At 50.8% G+C, this 22,176-nt stretch overlaps 1 protein-coding gene across 9 annotated transcripts in view; it reads left to right on the top strand.

Annotated features, from left to right (window-relative positions):
• HECTD4 (HECT domain E3 ubiquitin protein ligase 4) overlaps nt 1-22,176 on the top strand; it is a 190,892-nt gene that overhangs the window by 159,822 nt on the left and 8,894 nt on the right. For 6 of the 9 annotated variants that reach the window (XM_033837008.2, XM_033837011.2, XM_033837010.2 and 3 more), the window contains 14 exons: nt 566-747; nt 1,980-2,185; nt 2,472-2,602; nt 2,894-3,099; nt 4,715-4,894; nt 7,214-8,520; nt 9,527-9,734; nt 13,394-13,617; nt 13,706-13,857; nt 15,220-15,326; nt 16,028-16,151; nt 19,045-19,235; nt 20,356-20,502; nt 21,579-21,698. In XM_033837008.2, coding sequence (XP_033692899.1) covers nt 566-747; nt 1,980-2,185; nt 2,472-2,602; nt 2,894-3,099; nt 4,715-4,894; nt 7,214-8,520; nt 9,527-9,734; nt 13,394-13,617; nt 13,706-13,857; nt 15,220-15,326; nt 16,028-16,151; nt 19,045-19,235; nt 20,356-20,502; nt 21,579-21,698 — 3,485 coding nt within the window. The other 3 variants (XM_033837009.2, XM_033837014.2, XM_033837017.2) reach the window with 3 other exon arrangements.

Raw genomic sequence — 22,176 nt, forward strand, 5'->3', positions numbered from 1 at the left:
AACCCCACACCCATTAGTAGTCAGTTCCCCTTCTCCTGTCCCCTAGCTCAACCCCGCCAATCTAATTTCTGTTTCTATGGATTTGCTTAATTCTGGACACTATATAAATGGATTCATAATATGTGAGCTTTTGTGTCTGGCTTCTTTCACTTAGCACAGGGCTGTCCAGGTTCATCCATGTCGTAGCAGGTGTCACTGCTTCATCCCTTTTTATTTGTGAATAACATTCCATTGTATGGATTTACCGTGCCTCAGTTGTTGGACATTTGGGCTGTTTCCACTTTTTGGCTACTATATGTATGCTACTGTGAACACACGTATATGTGAGTCTTTATGTGAACATATATTTTCATTTCTTTTTCCACGGTGGTTTTTGAGTTGGGAAAAATCAAACATAACTAAATGTGGCTTTTTGTTTAAAACACAAGTGTCTAACTTGGAGCACAGAGCATGAGGCCAGAGAAGCCTGAGATGTGGTCCTTCCCCTTCAGCGGCCCGTGGCCCAGCCCAGTGTGGAGGCTGGAGCGTCAGAGCTCAGTGCCTGTCCCCTGCCCTTCCCTTGCAGGGAGCTGCTGCGCTGCGAGGCCGCACTGGCCAGGCTGTACTGCCGCATGGCCCTGCTCAACATCTTCGCCCCCAAGCTGCCTCACCTGTTTACCCGCCTCTTCCACATCCCTGCCATCCGGGACATTACCCTGGAGCACCTGCAGCTGCTGTCCAATCAGCTCCTCGCTCCTCCCCTCCCAGGTAAACCTCGGCTTTGCCGCTCTCACTGCAGAAATTAGGCCCAGGATGGAATAGCCCTGAGGGTGAGCTGGGCGCCAAGCAGGAGCTGTGCTTAGTGTCCTTGTTCTCCACATGAGCAGGGGGAGGAGTCCCAGCACAGGACCTTTAGACTTAGTGTAGATAAACTGCACGAAAGATTGCAGCTGTCTTTGCAGCGCTTTCTCACTCTTTGAAAAATCTAAGTGTATTAGATGACATATTTAGTCATTAACCTATTAAGCATTCATTAAGCAAACTAATCGTGGATCAAGGAAAATGAAGTCTTATTTATGAAATCTAGTCACTGTACTGTTGTCACAGACATTCTGTTTGACGTGTAAAGACAGGAAAACGTTCCTGCCATCAAACGCCACCAAAGAGACCTAATTGATTCATCGTGACCTCAAGCGGAGCTGTTTTAATGGGCCAGCCTGTGTGCATCTGCTCAACGTGGGGCCCTTGGAGTGTGGGCTGATGCTGTGTGTTCGCTCGCTTGGTGAACACTAAGTGATGACTCTGCCCTCAACCCAGTTGAAGACTGAAGGGCCCCTTCTGTCTTCCTCTGGCACCTTGGCCTCCAGCCTGCTTCCCTTGACCTCCTAGCTACTAAGATGGGAGCAGGAGTGAGAGGGCAGGTGGCATTCTAAGCATAAAGGACATCTCTCACAGCCATGGGGTCCCAGCCAGTGCCTGTGTGAACTACATCTCCACAGGCCACTTAAGCACATGGGGTCCAGTGGCCCACCCCAAGAAATTAGAGGCTCCAAAACAGGCCTGAAAAGCTTTAACGTGCTTGTGGAAGAAGCTTTGCCACAGTGACTAACACTTGCTTTATAAACTCCACTCTGAGCTACTCCAGTGGTTCCTTGGTGAAACTCCAGGTTGGCCAGGGCAGCCGATAGGTCAGGCTCTGGGAACCCCTGAATCCAAGCAGCTCCACTTCTACCTGCTTAGTAGACCTGGGCTTCAACTCAGGTTTTTATTTTAGGCAACAGTTTTGTAGCTTAAAAGAAAGCAAAAAGTTAAAGGCCGCCGAACTCCTGAATCCCCCACCCCCTGCAGTATCTGACTGGTAACGTCTATTTTCCAAGACGTATGTCCAAGCGAACCCATCCTGGTTTTCTGGACAGGATGCTCCTGGCTCGTTACTCAGGATCTCACAGCCCGTGGCTGCTGCTGTTCTTGTTGACTTGTGTTTTCTTTCCTGTCCCCAGACGGCACCATCAGCTCCAGCTCCATCCTCCTGGCACAGTCCCTGCAGCACTGCATCCACTCCCAGAACTGCTCGGCCACGGACCTCTTCTACCAGGGCAGCTCCCAGACAGTGAGAGAGTGGCTCAACGTGGCCATCACTCGGACTCTGCACCAGGGTGAGGAGAGCCTGTTGGAGCTGACGAAACAGATCTGCTCTTTCCTGCAGGTAAAAGTTCAAAGTTCTGATGTCCCTAAATTGGGGTTACAGGTTTCAATTGGAAATTTTATTGGCTGGCTGAAAATGACACTTTCTTCCCCAAGCCCCACTAGTCTGCTTTTCTTCGCAGTTCCCCTCCCCTGTCCCATCCCTGGTGTCCTTCCTCCCAGAGGGCTTTTTTGTCCTCCTGATCCTGTTACAGTGTATGCATTGGCTCTCCTTTGCCTGGGAGCTGGGAAAAGGAAATGCTCTCTTGTGTTTAACCCGTGGCTTTCCCTGTTAAATGTCTCTGCAGACGGCACCAGAGCAGTTCCCCTCCGAAGAGTTTCCAATTTCCGAGTCCAAGGTCAACATGGACGTCAATTTCCCCGGGGCGGCTTTTGTCGTAGTATCTTGCAAAGAAAGTCAGTCTGGATTCCGCAAAGAGTAAGTTGCCGGTACTGTAGAAGATGGTGATGGGGAGAGAAAAGTAAGACAGATTCTGGTGCAATTTACAGAAGAAAAAAACTCATTGCTTTTATTCTTTAATGCATAGTGTACTTGAACATGATTTACAGTTCTTCCCTAATTTCCATGTTTTGGAAATTAGTCTATATAAAGAATGACCTTCTAAATGTGATGGAGGTGACTTACGTGTGCCCAGTTCTCACCACCCCCTCACAATAATGTGTTTGTTGACATGGTTGGACTCTGCTCACACGCATTCCTCCTCCTCAGCTCCTCTCTGTACAAGGCGCCGTGGGCGCGGGTGCTTGTGTACGGGCTGGGCCACAAAGTGAAGCGAAATGGCCAGCTAAACCTCATCGAGGCCATCTGTTACCCGCGGGATGCATCTCCGGCCAACACGGGGCTCACGCCGCCTCCCACCACCAATCAGTACCCTTCTGTGATCCTCTCCACAGACAAAGTCCACATCAAACTGGGTAAGTCTCTGAATTAGCTCCCGGTAATAAGAACAGCTTTGAAGTCATTCTCTGCTTTCCTTCTTTGTGAAAATTGAAAGGATTTTCTGCCGTGCTGTGTTCCCGTTTCCTATGGGTAAAGAAAAGGACTGCTTGGGGCAGTGTATTTCAGAGACGGTGAATTAAAAGTTCTCCCTTTCCTGCCAGGGGAAGACCTGGCAGGTGCTGCCCAGACTACAGTGGGGATTTCCTTTTCTTTCACAAGCGTGTGCTGTTCAGAATGATCTAAATAGAGCAGTCCCATCATTTAGCTGTAATAATCCTGGCCGCCCTTCAAGTTCTCATTAAAACTGAATTCTCTCAGGTATAATGTGGCTCCCTGGGGCACGGGCCTCAGTGATCATCTGCTCCCCGTGTCAATGTTAAACAAAGCCTGGTGGTGGCCAGGCTGGGAAGCCCAGGTGGTCTTGTCTCCTTGGCATCCTTTGTTAAGCCTCCGCCCATTTAGATTTAGGTGAGGTCTCCATCTCTGCAAATCCTGAAGCTCTCGCTGACTGTCTGCTTTGTATACTGGGGCCGGCTGACTCTGTTTCTGAGTCAACACACAGAGGAAGGGAAACCTAGTCTCAGACTTGCACTGCACGTCCTTGGCATGTTGGACAGGAGAAGATGGACACATGTTTGTTAGAGACAATTTTAAAGATGTATTTGAACTTTCAGCCAAAATTGGGCCTTGGCTTCTGCACAGCTCCAGTCCTGGAGACATTGCATCCTTAGGGAATAAAATGAAAGGACATTTCTTAAGGTATTTGGTCAATGCTAAACAAGGTTATGATCTCTTTTTATTAGGGTCTATTGTTTTCATTGTATTTTGCCTACACTGTTTTTTAAAATTTATATTAAACACAGAAGATCTCTGTTTTACCTGTCATTCCCCAAATAAACATTCACCCCAAAGTACAGGCCAGTCAACATGATTCCTCCTGAGCCGGCCAGAGACCCCTGGTACCCCAGCTTATGTCTGACCAGTGCTTGCAGAGGGGGTTGGGGTGCGGTGCAGGGTGTGACAGGGATCAGACCTCAGGATCTTTCTTCTCTCATCGTAGGCAGCTTCGGTCAGATTCAGGCCATGACAATGACCGAAGGCAGTAAAAGAGAGTTCTGGTAGTTCCTGAAGTCTGGGGGCCCCCTTGCTGGTCCACTCTGTAAATCTAAAGTAAGCTGATGCTCCCATGGGATTGCAGCTGCACCAAAGGGCTGGTTATTTCTTTACCAGGCTGGGACCATCCCAGTGAAGCATCTTTTAAAGTCTGACTTCCTATTTCCATGCCAGGTCATCAGGCTGGTTGGTATCTGACTGACAGGGAGATGTTTATCCTTCCCTGTCCCCACTGCTGCCCTTTGTCCCATTCTCACACCAACAGGTGGACTCCTTGGAGGATGTCCTCCGCTCCTCCTGCGCCTGCGGCTGACTCCGTCTGGAGTGTGGGGAGTGACATTTCCTCTCGCCCCCAGTGCATGAGTGGACAGGCTTTCCGGCCCTGTTTCTCTGCGCACACCTGGCAGGTCTTTATCGCAAGCTTGTTTTGATCGGGTGCTACCAGTCATGAGCTTTCCTTCTGGGCGCTTCTTTTAGGGGTGTCTCCCCCTCCCGGAGCCGTGCTGGTGTTACACTCTCTGCCCCTTGAGTTCCCACTGGCGATGGCCTTCGCAGAGCAGCTGCTGTCCTGGAAGTCGGAGGATGGCGAAGGGAGATCTGAAGATGAGCCTGACACCATCCCGACGTCGGTCCTCCTGCAAGTGGTGGAACTGCTCGGTGAGGCCTCCCTTCCCTCAGGTTCAGGCTGGTGGAGCTGGCCGGGTGCCTGGGGAAGGAGCTGGCCGGTGCGCCTGGGGTGGCCACAGTGGCCTGGGTGGTGACAGCTCTTGTCAGCTTGTTGTCAGTTGGGCTTGGGGAATTGAGTGGAAAGTGTAGCCTAGACTTCCAAATCCATGATTTGCAGGGTACTTTCATTATTTTGAGGGGTGGCATCTAACTGGGAAAATAAGATTAATTTTATCATGCTTTACTTTAAAGCACTAACATATGCCATTATTGTAACTTTGATTCTGTAACATTGTTCACTTTCATACCACCCTTCACCTTCAAACATTATGACCTCACAGCACCTGAAAGGTTACAGAGAGATGGCATTGTAGCAAAACTCATGGAATGGTAAACTTAAAGAGTTGTGAAATTAGCATATAAATTTACCTCAAAATTTTTCTAAATATTGAGTTTTAATTAATGATATGTCTGCTTAAGTGGTTAGGGATAAAAATACTGATATCTGCAACTTATTTTGAAATAATCAAAAACTAAGATGAGTCTATGGATGAATAGAGGGATAGATAGATGTGTAATAAAACAAACACAGCTTTGTTACACATGTAATAATGTTAATGGTAGAATCTAGGTGGTGAGCATCCAAATATTGACTGTATAAGGTGTTCAACTTTTTTATATTTTTTGTATTTTTTCAAAAATACAAAATATTGATGTTGGCGGGAAAAACATGTTGGCAGACTCAGGTGCCCTCAGGGGTCAGGGAGATGATGTAAGTGAGAGGAATTCGAGAGAGAAGTGGACCCAGGACCTCCAGGGAACTGGAGGGCACGTGTCCTGTGGGGCAGCCACTGAGCCCTACTACTCATTTGCGGTGTAAGAATGTGGCCCTAGTCCTGCCAGATACTGTCACTTTTTATTTCAAGAAAAGCCAGAAATCTAGATATTGATGTGAATTTCCCAGTTTCTAAATGTTGACAACTAATTCACATTTTTTAAAACACATTGGGCAGGGGGTTGGAAGAGGTGAGCAGGGAACCACTGGCTGTGGGAACGAGATGTATGTGGCCGGTCTCAGCTCTCGGGCCACCATTTGCAATTTTGGTGGAGATTTCTCTCCAAGGCCATCGTCTTCCAAAAATGTCCAATGGCCGAGGAAGGACAACAGAGAAGGAAATAGGAGCACATGAGGGCCTGGCCTTAGACCCCATTGGCCTTTATTCCCTGTCAGTGGCTCCATGAGCACCATGTCCCGTGACAGCCATGAGTTCATTACCAATTAGAATTATCAAAACAGCATCACCCTGAGACCAGTCAGCCTAGTCCCCTCCTTCGTGGGTGCTGGGCCTAATTGGGAGTCTCGGTAAGTCAGCCAGACCTGGCCGTTGGGACTCCCTGTCCACAATGTGACTGGGGATAGAAGACACGCATCTGGCACGAAGGGGACCTTGGCACAGATGTGTGGCCCACGGTTGTTCTAGACAGTGTTTCCTAGACTTCAGTCATTCTCATGCCACCTTTATGTGATTTCTGCCACGTCTACAAGTCATGCCTATCACCATTTATTGATTTGTTTTTATGGCAATGAACTCCCTTCTCCTTTTTTTAAACTTATACTGAATTTTAAAAGGAACTTTATCTTGCTACTTTAAACAGAAAATTCGTATCCCTTGCCATAAGTAGAAGATACTTATAAAATTAAAAAGTTAAGCAGTTACTGTTAAGAAATTCTGGCTAACTACTGTTCCCTGTCGAAGGCTCTGGGTCTCTGGGCTATTCTCTATTAAGAATATTCTAGCCCCAGAGTGAGGCTTTCTTGTTGACAAAATCAGGACTGAAAGAGGAGTTTAAAAGGAATCATTTTTCCGTGTGTATTTCTGAGCTATCTGGTAAAATTGGATTGTATGCCCCCAGTAGTGAGCATCCCATGGTTCAGGAAACATTATGCTAATGATTTGTCACCAACCTGCTTAATAAGTTTATGAGAAAGAAAACAATGATTTCAGGGTCAGAGCTGTAGAAGCTGGCTCCATGCGGTCACCTGCCACAGGGGTGTAGGCCACCGGCTCTGGGGCCAGCCTGCCCGGTTCTGCCCTGTGAGATTGTGTGACCGTGTGGCAGCCGTGTGAGTCCTTCAGCTCTTTGAGCCAACGTTTCTTCATCTGTGAGATGGGGATGAAGGATGTAATGTTTGTTTCACGCGGTCGCTGTGAGGGCTGCCTCCATTAAAGTGCCTTAGAACAGTGCCTGGCACATTAGTAAGCTCTGTATAGGTGATTTTTTTTTTTTTTTTGCTTTCATTCACCTCAGGAAACTTCCTGTGGACCACAGACATGGCGGCCTGCGTGAAAGAGCTGGTTTTCCACCTCCTGGCAGAGCTCCTGCGCACAGTGCACAGCCTGGAGCAGAGGAAGCACCCTGCCGGCCTGTCCTCGTCCATCGCCCTCCAGCTGAACCCCTGCCTGGCCATGCTGATGGCCCTGCAATCGGAGCTCCACAAGCTGTACGACGAGGAGACGCAGAGCTGGGTCTCGGGCAGCACGTGCGGTGGCTCGGGGACCGTGGCGGCCACCGACCAGGGCAGGTTCTCTACGTATTTCCATGCGCTCATGGAAGGGTGCCTGGCGGTGGCCGAGGTGACCCTGCCTACCAACATGAGTGTCACTGCCAGCGGGGTGACGTCGGCGACTGCCCCAAACCTCAGCGACTCGTCGTCCTCCTCGTCGTCCTCCCCAGGACAGACGCCACAGAGCCCCAGCCTCCTGTCCAAGAGGAAGAAAGTCAAGATGAAGCGGGAAAAGGCCTCCTCCTCCGGGAAGCGCCAGTCCTCGCGCTCAGTGGACTCGGACCCCACCGTGCTGAGCATCGGGGGTGGCAAGCCCGAAGACATGCTGTGGTTCCACCGCGCCCTGACCTTGCTCATCATCCTCCGGCACCTCACCAGGAAGGACCCGCAGGGGCTGGGTGTGACGAGCGACGCCATCGCCGACGCCTGCCAGGCCCTGGTGGGTCCCACCGCCCATAGCCGCTTGCTGGTGATCTCTGGGATCCCCACCCACCTGGACGAGGGCATCGTCAGAGGCGCCATCCGCAAGGCCTGCAACGCCCACGGCGGGGTCTTCAAAGACGAGATCTACATCCCCCTGCAGGACGAAGACCCCAAGAAGCCAAAAGACAAGGCCGAGGGCGGTGATGGGAAAACTGAGCCAGAGAAGACCCTTGGCTTCCCCAGCACAGACAGCTTGGAGGTCAGCACGTCCCGCAGCCCGACCCCCGCCATGAGCATCAGCGCGTCTGCGTCCACCAGTCAAGCCTCCATCTGCAGCTCCCAGGGCATCTTGCAGACGGTCAGCGACGTCTCCACGGAACCACTGCCCTTGGGCCTAGAGCTGCCCATCCCTGCGGGCTTATTGGAGCCCCACGTAGTGTCCAGCCAGGAGAGCCTGGACGTTTCCCTATGCAGCACCAGCAGCCTGGGCAGCCTTGGGAGCCTGGGGGAGCCACTGGACAACGCAGAAACGGCCTCAGTGTCAGACATGGGCTCCATGTACACAGTCACGTCCCTGGACAACCAGCCCCTCACAGCACGCCCCATCAAAGGCTTTGCGGTTGTGGAGGTAAGCACCTCACGCCTTGGCAACCACTTAAATCATGAGCGGTTAGAATCCCCCAGGCCTCTTTAAGCCTTCCAATATTATTTCCAAGGGACTAAGTAATAGGTGACATTGGGGCACTTAGCGGGCTCCCTGAGGCAGCTCTTGGAAACAGCAGTGATCAATCATGTTGATTATCTGTATTTGAGGTCCCATCTCTTGAGTGTGATAGCAAGTCTGTCAGGAAGTAAATACAGTTCATTGCGGAGTGTGGGAGGGGCTCCAGGGGCTGACCTTTCCTGATGGGTGGGCATCATCGAGTGTTTTCCAACTCAGGCCCCAGTGGCCTCTTTTTGAGTGGCTTTGGGTTGTTTTAACCATTGCCATTGGCAGGAGGGATCCCCACTGAGCAGGGAGAGAACAGACTTGCCGTTCTGTTCGGAGTGATTCTGAGTTTCAGATGCTGCGCGTGTTGCCAGATTACATTTCCACTTCAAGATCCCATGTGTTTTCTGGGCCTCCTTGTTTAGAAATCCTGCATCCTGTGTCTTCCTGCCCCCTGTGTAACGTGTGTCGGGTGCAGAGTAAAAACCATCCTCGCCCTTATTAGATATGGAGGGGAAGGCACTAGGAGAACTTGCACCCCCTTGCTCCCCACCCCACGGGCTCTGACAGGAGAGCTCAAAGATCCAGGGGTTGGCTTCCTCCCAGAATCTGTCCACCTTCTCCCTGCGGATTTTCTCAGAGCCAAGCGTGGACTTGAACCCCTGGGGCATCTGCGTAGAGCCACAGACCTGACCGGGGTTTAGCGACAGAGATGTCCAGTTGAGCTGTTCTCCTGCAAGTTACCACTCTCGGCACATACAGGAGACTTTGCCGGGAAGCCCAGCTTGCCCCGGTCAGGCCGTGCTCCCAACGCTGAAGACAGTAGAGGGTTTCAGGGACAGACGGGAGGGAAAGAAAGTTCATACAGCTAGCTGAGTGACTGGTCTCTCCACTCAAATCCTTACCCTTTTCCTTGTTCACACAGATCAGATCCCGAGCCAAAATCGAGAAAATCCGAGCGAGTTTATTTAACAATAATGACTTGATTGGTTTGTCAAGTTTGGATGGTGAAGATGAATTGATGGAAATGTCAACGGAAGAGATACTCACTGTGTCTGTAGTAAATCAGAGTTTGTTTGATACGCAGGGGAGCCCAGGGTTAGAAGATTATTTCAATGATAAGTCAATTAAAGGTAGGTTATAGATTTTTTTTAATTAATAGACTTTTTTTTAGAAATTTATAGGAAAAAACCTGAGCAAAAATCATACCCATCTTGGGACCTCCCCTGTGGTCCAGTGGTTAGGACTCAGTGCTTTCACTGCCACAGGCCTGGGTTCGATCCCTGGTCAGGGAACTAAGATCCCGCAAGCCACACAGCACGGCCAAAAAAGAAAATCATACCCCTCTCCATGTCCTGTTTTCCCTGTTTTGAACATCTTACCTTAAAGAGGAGCTCAGGGGGTCAAAGATTTAAGAAGTGACTCAGGGAATGTTGGGAAGATGGTTCACTGCTTGGTTAACAGAAGGTGCGTTGTGTACACGATGTGAAGAGAACACTGCTGCTCCCCCAGGAGAGCCGTCAGGGCTCTGAAGGCCAGCGGGCAGGCCCTGCCACAGGCCCCCCACACCAGGCCCTCAGGTGCTCCTGTTTCCTGCCACAGCCTTGAATGTGGGCTTGCATTCAAGTTGCTTTTTTCCTTTTGTCTAGTCAGGCTTCCCCTTGTTTGAGTTCAAGTGTATTTATTTTGTTCTGTCCTCTAGAGCTAGAATGTACCATGTACATTGCTGGTAATCATTTAGTCAATATGCTTGAGGACAGCTAACACCTCGCCCTTTAAAATGAATTCTTGGGGAAGAACCGATTCCGGTTCCTTTTTCACAAAAGTCCCACTTTGTCATTCTGGTGGCTCTTATGTGGGGGGACCCTACCCTGTCTGGCTTCCCCACTTCTTCTGTTCAGCCAGGACCCGGGCTCTATCGAGGCCCCACAGAGCTGGATCTAGCAGATCCTGAGGCCAAGAGCTCACCCCCAGCTTCGCTTCAGAAGCAGCAGCAATTTTTCTCCTTTCTTTTTATAACTGTAGTTCTTTGTGTTGTTGTCTTTATTTTGCATCAGTCTCTCTCAAATTTTTAAATTTATGTTTTTTCTAACTCTTTAATATTGTTTGAAAGTTCATAATAGAGTTGTTGAGTTTGTTCTGTTTTATGTTTTCTGAGGACAGAAATGTAATATTGAGTATGGATTTTGTTGTTGTTTCAAATTATTATCCCCCAGTCATGAAATTTTGAAATACTCCCACAGGGCTGGGACCAGAGGGAGGTAAATGAGGCCACAGAATTTAATGGGGCTCCAAAACAACTCAGTAATCTAGATAAATAATTATTTTAATATAATACTTATGAAAGTCAAAATTAATGCAAAATATCCATGGTGAACAAACTGTTAAAATTTTAAATAAAGACAGGATCAGTATTAATGATTTTTCCTTTTGCATCAGGCTTTAATATGGCTCAGCACAGTACTCTTAATATTTCACTCATCATGGGTTTCTTGTATTAATTTTGATTTTTTTGAAGGACCGCGTTACAATGTGTATCTTGATCTCTGAGTTTTTTGGGACTCTTGTGCGTGAGGGGCTGCCTCTCTCTCCTCGCCCTGGTTTCAGCCCTGTTCCCTTATTAGTGAGTACGGTGCCCACTCGGCTCTCAGCTCCCCACGTGGGGGTGGCTAGTGTACGATCTGTGGGAACCCTGGGGTCTTTTTCTGCCATAATTAATGCTTTGCCAGTCTTTTCATGCTTTAATCCGAATTTAGTTCTAGCTCCTGATTGTATTATGGTCAAACCTTCCACGTAAGATACTCAGTCTTTTGATAACACATTTGCCACATTACAGCCACACGCATTTTGCTCAAGACTCTTTAAGTTGTGGTTCTACTGAATCAGCTCTTAGATCTTGACCACGCCTTCCACACACCTGTCTCCTCACCCTCCGCCCAGATGCCCAGGGGACCTTTGTGCTCTGGCTCCTGAAGCCCGGCCTGAGCTGGGTGTGCCTCTGGAGGGCCAGACCCCCAGAGAGAGGAGATGAGGAGGCTGGGCAGGAGGACAGGGTGTGATGAGCAAGTCAGTCCTGCCCGCAGGTGGGGGCCCTTGGCCACGAGGAACATGCAGATGCAGTGGAACATCCTGTTCCACTGGGAACATTCCTGACTGGCCCCTTAGGAAAGGTGAGAGCATCTTCTGGAGTGCTTATTTGGGGACCAAAAAAAACAAGTGTTTTTTTTCTCGTGCTCAGGGACAGTTTTCTTGTATCTGAGAGAACTTTCTTTTCCACCTGCTGGCTGGGCCAGGTTTCAAATGCATCCTCTAATAATAACTATTGAACAACTTGTACTTTGCACTAAAAGTACTTGCAGCCTCTACATCCTCTTGCTCCCTGGGGACTATCCATCACAGACATGTTGAAGTTAAGGGAGGTTCAACCTCCATGATAAAGAGACCCTAGAGTACAGTAACTCAGACCCAGTGGAAGTTCATTTCTTGCACACGTAAGAGTCCAGGGTGAGCCCTGAGGTCTGCCATTCGGGGGCTTGTTATCTCCACGCAGCCAGTGGCGGGGATGAGTGCAGAAGAGAACATGATCTCAGAGAAGCAGCAGTGAGCCGTGGCGTGAAGTGAGATCTTAGTTCCCTGCCCAGGAATTGAACCTGGGTAGCCTGGATGAAAACCAGGAATCCTAGCCGGTGGACCAGCAAGGGCTAGAGGCTGGAAGAAAAGTTCCCCTGGCCCTCACCCCCATTGAAAAATGTGTTTCTCAAGGAGGCGAGAACTGTAAAAACAGGTACAAAGTTTATTATTGGGGACACAGAACAACAACAAGTGGGAGAACACACAGAGAAACAGTTTGTTGAGTTGACAGAAGCAAGGCAGAGATGCGCACCGGGAGAGGAAGGGTGTGGGCGTCCTCCCTAATGAGGAGGAGCCCAGTAAGGAGGCGGTGAAGTCATGCATTATAGGGCAGTTCTTCCGGGTCTTTGTTTACCTTTGGCCAATTACCTGGTTTCTTTTTCCACACTCTGCCCTGCCCTAGGACCCTCCCCAACAGGCGTGCGCAACTTTTTTCCAAGATGGGTTCCACCCCAGAGGCCTATGGGAGGGCCTTGGCATCACATATTATGGGGTGGTGCCCCTTCCTTTTTGAGCCCCAAGGAGCCTTTCTGTGCATGTGCAATGTCTCCCTTGCCCCAAGGATGGGAAATATATTATGTGACCTCTTGATCTTTACTCAGAACAGGGTTTAGCCCCTCTCTGTCCCGGCCATAACTGTTACCTCAAAGTGTCCACAGGAAACAAAGCCTGGCTATTTACCCTGTTCCTGTTGTTATTTCTATTTCGAAGTGCAAACAGGAGGCTGGTTCTAAATAGCTAACCTGGAGCCCACCTATCTCCTGTCTCAGGAAATGCAAACAGGGGGCTAGTTGCAAGTGTCCAGACTGAAGTCCATCTTTTTCTCGCCCCAAGAAATGTAAACAGGAGGCCACTTGTAAATGCCTAGCCTGGAGCCCATCTGTGTCCTGCCTGAAGCAGACTGGCCCAGGAGGGGCCCACGTCACGGGGTCGCACCTCACGGCACCACACTTCACGGCAGAGAAGGCTGGGCATGTAACTGAGGTGTGCGTGCAGAAAGGGGACACCAGGTCTCAGCGGACAGCTCATCATCACCACTAACCACCCATTACCCACTTTCAAAAATAAATCATTGATGAAAAGTAAATCAGATGCTGCAGGGCTTATCCTGACGTAGCGTGTTCACTGCAGAACCATTTGCCCTCCCTCCATTCTGTAACAGGTGAGAAGCTGGTGCCCGGGGCCAGAGAGGTGCTGACGGAGATATTTAAGAGCTGCGCCCACTCAGAGCAGATGCTGAGCCTGACACCAGCAAAGCCCATCAAAGTGTCTGACATTTATCTCAGCAAAGAGCAGATCAACTCCCAGACGCCAGGCAACCTCCTCCACCTCTTCTTCACCAATGTTCGGCCCCCCAAAAAGGTGCTGGAGGACCAGCTCACCCAGGTAGCCACCCCATCCCCGCCGCACCCGTGCTGGGCCTTGCGTGCCCCTGGGGCTGAGTCTGAGCCCCCCGCCCTCCGGTGCTCCGCAGATCCTGAGGAAGTACGGCGTGCCAAAACCCAAGTTCGACAAGAGCAAGTACAGCAAGGCGGGGAAGGAACAGCACCCCGGGAAGGTGGTGAGCACCAAGCGGCCCATCACCAAGCCACCCGCCAAGGACAAGACCGTGCTCAACAGCGTCAGGTGGGTGACCGAGGAGCTCGGAAGGTGGGCTGGGCAGGGGGACACGGGGCCACCTCCTAGCAGGCTTCCTGGGAGGCTGTCGGCACCTTGGGGGAGCCAGACATCTGGCTCTTCTCTGCTCTGCTGCCGGGGTCCTTTTCGCCCTTGCCTTCGTCAGCTGGAAGAGAACGTTTCATTTTACCCATAAGGATAGTAAAATCTGGACCATGCAGGCTGGAAAGCAGACCAGTCTGAATTAATAAAACATCTAAAATGTACAGAATTGTTTAAAAAGTCTAACTTCTTTTACCCACACAATAATGCACAGTTATTGTAGAAAGACTGTAAAGTGCACCCGTGCATATTGGAAAACACTGAAATACCCCCAACGTAGCAACTGCTTTTAACATTTAAGTGCAGAATGTTTTATTTGTGCATACGTCTCATCTTGTTACATTGTAAATGGCTAAACTAGCACAATATTCAAAAGCATATGCAGTGAAAAGCCACTCCTCTTCCTCTCCATCCTTAAGCCTCCCAGCTCCCGTCCCTGAGGCTGCAGTGTCACTTTCGTAGCCTTGCAGAACTGTTCTGGGTGTACACGAGCAAGTGTACGCGTACCCAGAGGTCGGGAACTGTACAAAATGCCTGTAGCTTGCTGTTGCTATTTACTCCTGATCTTGGAGATGTCAGCACAAAAAGAACGTCCCCCGTTCCTCTTTTAAAGTAGCTCCATAATATTCCATGTGTGGATATGCACACATACTTAGTAGAATTTTCTTTAGAAACATGTTTATGACGCTCAAGTTGAAATTCAGGTAGTGAAGTACTACGGAGCAGAAGTCTCTAGAGGACTTGTTTAAGTCGTCAGAGAAAAAAGTGTCTTAAAATTTTATTAATTAATTATACATAAACGGGGCTTTTGAGTCAGTACTGTCCCATAGAGCTTTCTGTGGCGATGGAAATGTGCATTTCTCTGTCTGTGCTACTCACCACAGTGGCCACTAACCACGTGGCTGCTGAGCACTTGAAGTGCGGCGAGTGCCACCAAGGAACTGGACTTGTAACTTTAATCAATTTAAACTTAAGTAGCTACATCTGGCCAGTGCCTGCTCCTTGGACAGCACAGCTCTGAAGTATGTAGAAAGAATGTTTGATAAGTGTCTCTTCGAGATTTCCACATCTTAAAGCATCAAATTGTCCTCATAATTTGCTCAGGAAACTTTTCTTGGTCAGAACAAAGCTGATCTTGACCCCCGCCCTGTCTGAACCATCAGCTGTAGTTGGGGGAGGGTGAACGAATGCCTGGTGAGGTTCTGCATTCCCCCCACCAGGAGGAGGTGTGGGCGTGAGGAATTCTGATTCTGGTGCTTTGGTCTACAGCAGGACTGCCTTGAGCGAGAAGAAGCCCACTGTGAAGCCGAAGTCACCGGAGAAGAGCAAGCCGGACGAAAAGGACCCAGAAAAGTCACCCACCAAAAAACAAGAAGGTGAACAAGCAACTTGGGCCTGATGCGGGCTTGGGGCTGCTTCCATCCTAGAGATGGCGGCGCAGCCTGGGATCCAGCCTCTTTGCTTTTCCCTGACCGCCTGGCTCCCTCGGGTTTTAGTTTAGGCAGGGCAGCCCTGCCCAAGACACGGAAGACATCCCTGGCCAACTGCGATTATTGCTCCAGGACTCCATCTCTGCTGACCTGAACTGATGGAGGTTAGAATAGCAGCTCCAGAAATACCATACTCCCAAGGGAAGAATAGATGATTGCGATTGAAAGTAAAGATTGAAAATCTGCTCAGAAATTTTCTTCCAGAAGGGCACTTACCTGGGACATGAGAACCTTATCTTCCTAAAGGCCCAAGCAGACTTGGAGAACGCTATTATTGTCACAAAAATTGCTTAGTCAGTCGGGAATGTTTCTGAGATACAGAAAGACGAGACTGGGGGGAAAGTGCTGCACCACTTGGTCACCAGCCCGAGGAGGTGAGGCAGCTGCTCAGACCCGTCAGGTTGGGGGTTATGTGTGTCCTTGAGCAGTCGGGTGGAGACAGTCTGTTAACAGACCCTGGAGTGACGGCAGGAGACGGGGGGGTTAGATGAATTGGGCCCTGAAAGAGAGGGTGGGGTGCAGTGGGAGCATGTTGTGGGACCCCCACGTCTCACCGATTCCTAACACTGTGAACACTTTTCCATCAGTCCCTGAGGAAAAGTACCTGACATTGGAAGGATTTCACAAGTTTGTTATTGATCGAGCCAAGCAAGACATCCGTAGTGTCTGGAGGGCGATTTTATCCTGTGGTTACGATCTTCATTTTGAGAGGTAAGAGGCTGTCAACCCAGTTGATACCTTGTGTAAAAATTGTTCTCAGAGAGAGTGGCCCGGACATATATATACTACCAAATGTAAAACAGACAGCTAGTGGGAAGCAGCCGCATAGCACAGGGAGATCAGCTCAGTGCTTTGTGACCACCTAGAGGGGTGGGATAGGGAGGGTGTGAGGGAGGGAAACGCAAGAGGGAGGGGATATGGGGATATAGGTATACCTATAGCTGGTTCACTTTGTTATACAGCAGAAACTAACACACCATTGTGAAGCAGTTATACTCCAATAAAGATGTTAAAAAAAAAAATTATTCTCAGCTACTAGACGCTTCTCCAAGCAATTACTCCCAGGGAAGCCATTCCATCTGGCCTGTTTTTAATGCCTATTGAGTTATTTTCCAATTTTTTCTCATTGTTTTTTTTCAATATTTTTATTTTTATACTTTTTACATCTTTATTGGAGTATAATTTATTTTTACATCTTTATTGGAGTACAATGGTGCGTTAGTTTCTGCTTTATAACAAAGTGAATCAGTTATACATATACATATGTTCCCATATCTCTTCCCTCTTGCATCTCCCTCCCTCCCACCCTCCCTATCCCATCCCTCTAGATGGTCACAAAGCACTGAGCTGATCTCGCTGTGCTATGCGGCTGCTTCCCACTAGCTATCTATTTTACGTTTGGTAGTATATATATGTCCGTGCCTCTGTCTCACTTTGTCACAGATTACCCTTCCCCCTCCCCATATTTCCTAATTGTTAATGTGGATTTTCCAGCCTGTTTGAAACAGTGTTCTATAGAACAGAAATTCACTGTCTCACAGTTCTGGAGGCTGGAAGCCCAAGATCAAGGTGTCAACAGGGTTAGTTTCTCTGGAGGGCTCTCCTTGGCTCACAGACGGCCACCTTTGTGCTGTGTGCTCAGGTGGCCCTTCCTCTGTGTGCCTGCATCCCTGGTGTCTCTCCCTCTTCTTATGAGGACAACAGTCCTATTGGATTAGGGCCCCACCCTGTGACCTCATTTAACCTAATGACCTCTTTAAAGACCCTGTCTCCAAATACAGTCACATTGGCGGTTAGAGCGTCAGCATATGAATTGGCGGGAAGGGGACATTTCAGTCCCTAACAGGGATGATTTCTTATTCCAAAGAATCTTTTTTCTTTGGACTCACACATTCTCTCCCACTCTCCATTGCCCTCTCTCACTCCCAGGCAGGAGCACAGCAAGGTCATGAGTCACCAGGTCTCCAGGGCCAAACTAAATATGGTTTCCCCTTTCTAGCTGTAAGTGAATCCCAAGCAGGCAAGATGTCTGCAAACCAAAAGAAATCTCCCTGCTCTCGCCCTCTGGCTCTGCCACACACAGGCCTACACGCCCGTTCCCACAGCAAGATGTACTGGGCCTCAAAGGAATGGCTGCCAGAAGCATGCTTTTTTAAAACCCCATTTTCAGAGTTGAGAAATTGTTTACTGCTTGGCACCAGCACTTTGTACCTTCATTGAAGGCTCAGAGTCGATGCCCAGATGGGCCTTGGATCATGGTGACAGGGCCAAGTTCTTCGACTGGTTTTAGAAACCAGTAAGAGACACGACTTTGGGGGTTTTCGTTAAAAGCAGAATCACCTATTTTGGACTAGAAACTGCATTCCAAGTGAAAAGGGGACAAATTGGACTGCAAATTAATTCCAAGGTGACACATTTGTAACAGCTGGAAGGGCTGGTTCACCTGTGTTATGGGGCCACGGTGATGACACATCCAGCCTGGAAGAGGGGATCACCTCCTGAAGGCGCTAGGTCTCTCTGGGAGCACTCCTAGGGTAGGACAGAGGTGGCCTGCAGTGACGAGAGCCTGGCACCAGGCTCCACCACCTCCCTGAGACAGGACCCTCTGCGCGATGCACCCTGTGTGGCATGTGACCCCCCTCGAGGTGCCACAGGTTCTGGAACGAGAGGCACCTGTCCACCCACCTGCCTGCCTGCAGGCCTTTCTTGGGTTAATAGCTCAACGTAGAATAAGGACACACACACTCGATAAAAACCTCATGCAGTATATTCAAACACAAAGGAGATTTCCTGTGATTCTGTGCCCAGGGGTAATCACTTGGAAAGGTTTCAGTAAACACCTCTCCCACCATTTTTCCAGGAGTAGATGTTTTCAGCACTGTAGCGGGGAGCAGACAGGAAATAGTGTCCTGCAGTGTGCTTTTTTCATTTTTCCACGTCATTTGATACTGTTCTACCAGATGACTTTAACGGCTGCCGAGCAGTCCGTTACTGGGGGTGGTGTAGCTTATGGCTGATGTTGCTGTAGCAAGGCAGCCCTCACAAACACACCTTTGCCTGCCTGCTCAAGGAGCCGCGTAGGGGAACCCTGGGGTGGGATCGCTGGGTAAAAGATGACGGCTTCAGTAACACCAGCAGCTGGCACGTGCTGTGCCCTCGGAAGGGGCGGGGCACCGTGCTGTGTGCAGCACAGGTGTCCTCTCAGTGACTCCTCCTGACGGCGCGAGGCTGTGCTATCGCCAGCTCCATTTCATAGATGAAGAAACTGAGGCTCAGGAAGTGGGTGTGCTTTGTAGCCTAGATTTCACCCAAGGACTCCAGTGCCCCGTCTTTAACCCTAAAGCCCTGCTGCCTACAGACAGCAGGGAGGCACGTGGGGATGCGTGTTGCCATCCCCTCAGCCTGCTCAGCTTGTTTCTTTAGAACGGAGCTTTCCCCTCAGGACAGGCAGTTCCTCTGCAGTCAGCACCTTGGCTGGGCACCAAGAAATGCCTGGGAGGCGAGGCTGTCTTATAAAGGTCCTCCGGGAGCTGGGACGTGGCTGCGGAGGAACCCAGCAGTCCCCCAGCGGCCGCCGCCCCACCTTGCCTCTCCCCGCCCCCAGGTGTGCCTGCATCGACGTCCGGCACGCACACAAGGCCTCCAGGAAGTGGACCCTGGAGATGGACGTGGCGCTCGTGCAGTACATCAACCGGCTGTGCCGCCACCTGGCCATCACGCCTGCGCGGCTGCATCCCCACGAGGTGTATCTGGACCCCACAGACGCCGCCGACCCCAGAGTGGCCTGTCTCTTGAGTATGTGGCCCCAGGGGGATGCCTTTCAGGGTCCTCCCCCTGGACCGCCCTGTGGGGGCCTGCCCCATGACGGCACGGGGTGGTTTAGAAGGACTAGATGCCCTTTCTGTGCCCATTACAAAAATCCCTAGGAACACCTGCTGTGAACAGGTGGGTATAAAAAGGAGAGAAAGACGAGAAGTTGTGATTGTGGCCAAATTAAAGTTTGTGAGGCCTTATTATGTGCTCCTCGCAACCAAGCCAAGCGGCAGACACAAGTGCAGTGGCTGGGAGGCGAGACCCCTGCCGTCACACCCAGGCCCCTGCCTAGGGGCCGCCTCGGATGCCAGGCTGGCGTTGGGGGTGAGACGGGGTCAGGGCAGTCTGGTAGCGTGTGTCAGAGACATTAGCCTTAATTACAAGAGAGCAGCATGTTTGTATCAAAAGCTAGGAACGCACACAACAACAACGCGCACACAGAAACGGCCATTCTCCGTAAATCCACCCCTGGAACATAAGCCCTGTCACACGCAACAGGCCCTGGGCCGCTCCGGTGCTGGGGTGTGTGCGCGCCTCGGGCCCCACTTAGCCTGCTCACCCTCACTCAGCCCCAGTCCGAGCCCTCGCTCTCTTGCGGATACCGCGACAGTGAACGTGGCCGTGAACTGTCCCAACGTCAGTCTCACGGTTAGAGAGGAGATGTACGTGAGGGCAGACAAGTAAAATTCAGTGTGCCATGTAACAGTCTCCTGGTTTCAAGGCGTGAGGTCACACCACGAGGAGCTGGGGGAAAGGTACACAGGACTCTACTTTGTTCTGCAACTTCCTATGAGCCTGTAATTACTTCAGAGTTAAAAGTTAAAAATCAAATGGTACGCAGCCCCGGCACAGCCGCAAAGGCCGGCTGAGTGGACCCTCAGGTCCCCTTCGAGCCCGGGCCTCGCCCTCTGCTGCTGCTTGGCACAGGCTCAGGGAAGCCGGGATCTCTCACTCACCAACAGCCTCTGGGTTCCAGGGATAAAACCCACCACGGGAGCCTCCCTGTCCCTCCCTGCGACCAGGCCACCTGCATCGTTCACAGACGGAGAGTCTCGGCCTCGCTGGGCCGAGCCCCCGCCTGACCGGCCCTCATGCCCTGCAGATGTGCCCATCGAGAGCCTGCGCCTGCGCTTCGCCCTGCTGCAGTCCCTGAACACCACGCTCGAGACCTTCTTCCTGCCACTCGTGGAGCTGCGCCAGACGCCCATGTACACGCACAGCATCGCGGCTCTGCTGAAGGAGGCCAAAGGTCAGTGCCTGAGCCTCCTGGGCCTACCCCGATGGGTGGGGTCTCCGGCATCACCTGGACTCCTGCAGCTGCCCAGGGCCCCACCTCCCCCACCCCCAGCCTGTCCTTGGACACGCGAATCTTTTCTGGAGCAGTGGTTCCACCCAAGAGCAGTTACTTTAATTATGCTCTGAAGAAAACAAATATGCTCTGAAAAACTAAATTTACTAAAAGAGTTTTCAGATTATTTAGAAATACATAAACGTAAAGCTCTGACTCACTAGCTGCCTCCAATGTTCCTGCATCCCAGAGACGACCATCACTAACAGATGAGTCTGTCCTTCCAGACTTTTCTATTCACATACATATAGACACACACATTTGTCTTTTTTTTTTTAAATCAAAAACTGGGTATCAGGCTTCCCTGGTGGCGCAGTGGTTGAGAGTCCGCCTGCCAATGCAGGGGACATGGGTTTGTGCCCCGGTCCAGGAAGATCCCACATGCCGCGGAGCGGCTGGGCCCGTGAGCCATGGCCGCTGAGCCTGCGTGTCCGGAGCCTGTGCTCCGCAATGGGAGAGGCCACAACAGTGAGAGGCCCGCATACCGCAAAAAAAAACCCAAAAAAAACCTGGGTATTATCCTCTTATATATTCTGTTATGCACCTCTGCTTCACAGATCTCTGCCTGTCGACACACACACCCTCCTTGCCTTGCTGTCCACAGTGTAGGTGTCCATGTCCTTATTGATAGACACTTCTGTGGTTTTTATTTTTTGCTGTTTCAGAAGTGGCCACAGAAACCTCCTTATTCTTTATGTATTTGGGTTTGTATTCCTGCAAGCGAGGCGTCTCGTGGGCATGACAGGGTCCAAGGGTTTAATCCTGCGTTCACATTTGGGTGGAGACTAACTAATCACCCTCCAGTGGAGCGGGACCTCTTATGCCCCCAGCAGCACATCCCCCCAGGGGCCCGCGGGCTGTCCCAGAAGAGACTGGACGGACCCACAGGGGACAGTGTGGCCCCTGCCAGGCCTCGGGGTGACTGGGAAGGAAGGGAAGCCACCCCATCCCAGCCTCTACCGCACTCCTCCCTCCAGGGCTGATCTTTTATGACACGAAGGTGACCGTCATGAATCGGGTGCTGAACGCCACAGTGCAGAGGACAGCTGACCACGCGGCACCGGAGATTACTCTGGACCCACTGGAGATCGTGGGAGGTGAGATTAGCTACACAGACCAGAGGATGCAGGCAGCAGTCCTTCAACTAGTTGATTTCTCGCACATAAGAGAAGGTTCTAGAAGTGAGAGTCCCGGGCTGCTCTGACATCCCTCATTGGCGTGGGTGCTTCTGTTGCCCTGCTCTATGTCCCAGCCTGTGACGTCCCCCTCCAGTCCCTCCCAAGCTCCCAATCCAGGCAGCAGAGGGAGGGGGCATCAGCGGCACAGGCCGCGCCTCAGTGCAGGGGAGGTGGGCTTCGTTCTGGCCGTGGACGTGCTAAAATCAGGGCTCTAGCACCAAAAAAGCGGGGAGGCTAGTTATTGGGGAGGCAGCCAGGAGTCTCCGCCACAGCCTGTGAACGGACAGATGTCGGGAGGGGCACGTGAGAGGAGCCCAGGTGCAGGGCCTCCCCTGAGACACGTGGAAGGATGGGAGGGGCTGACCACGTGGAGAACGGGGTGGGGGGTGGTGGAGGG

Source organism: Tursiops truncatus, chromosome 13, assembly GCF_011762595.2.
Source record: "Tursiops truncatus isolate mTurTru1 chromosome 13, mTurTru1.mat.Y, whole genome shotgun sequence".
Taxonomy (NCBI): domain Eukaryota; kingdom Metazoa; phylum Chordata; class Mammalia; order Artiodactyla; family Delphinidae; genus Tursiops; species Tursiops truncatus.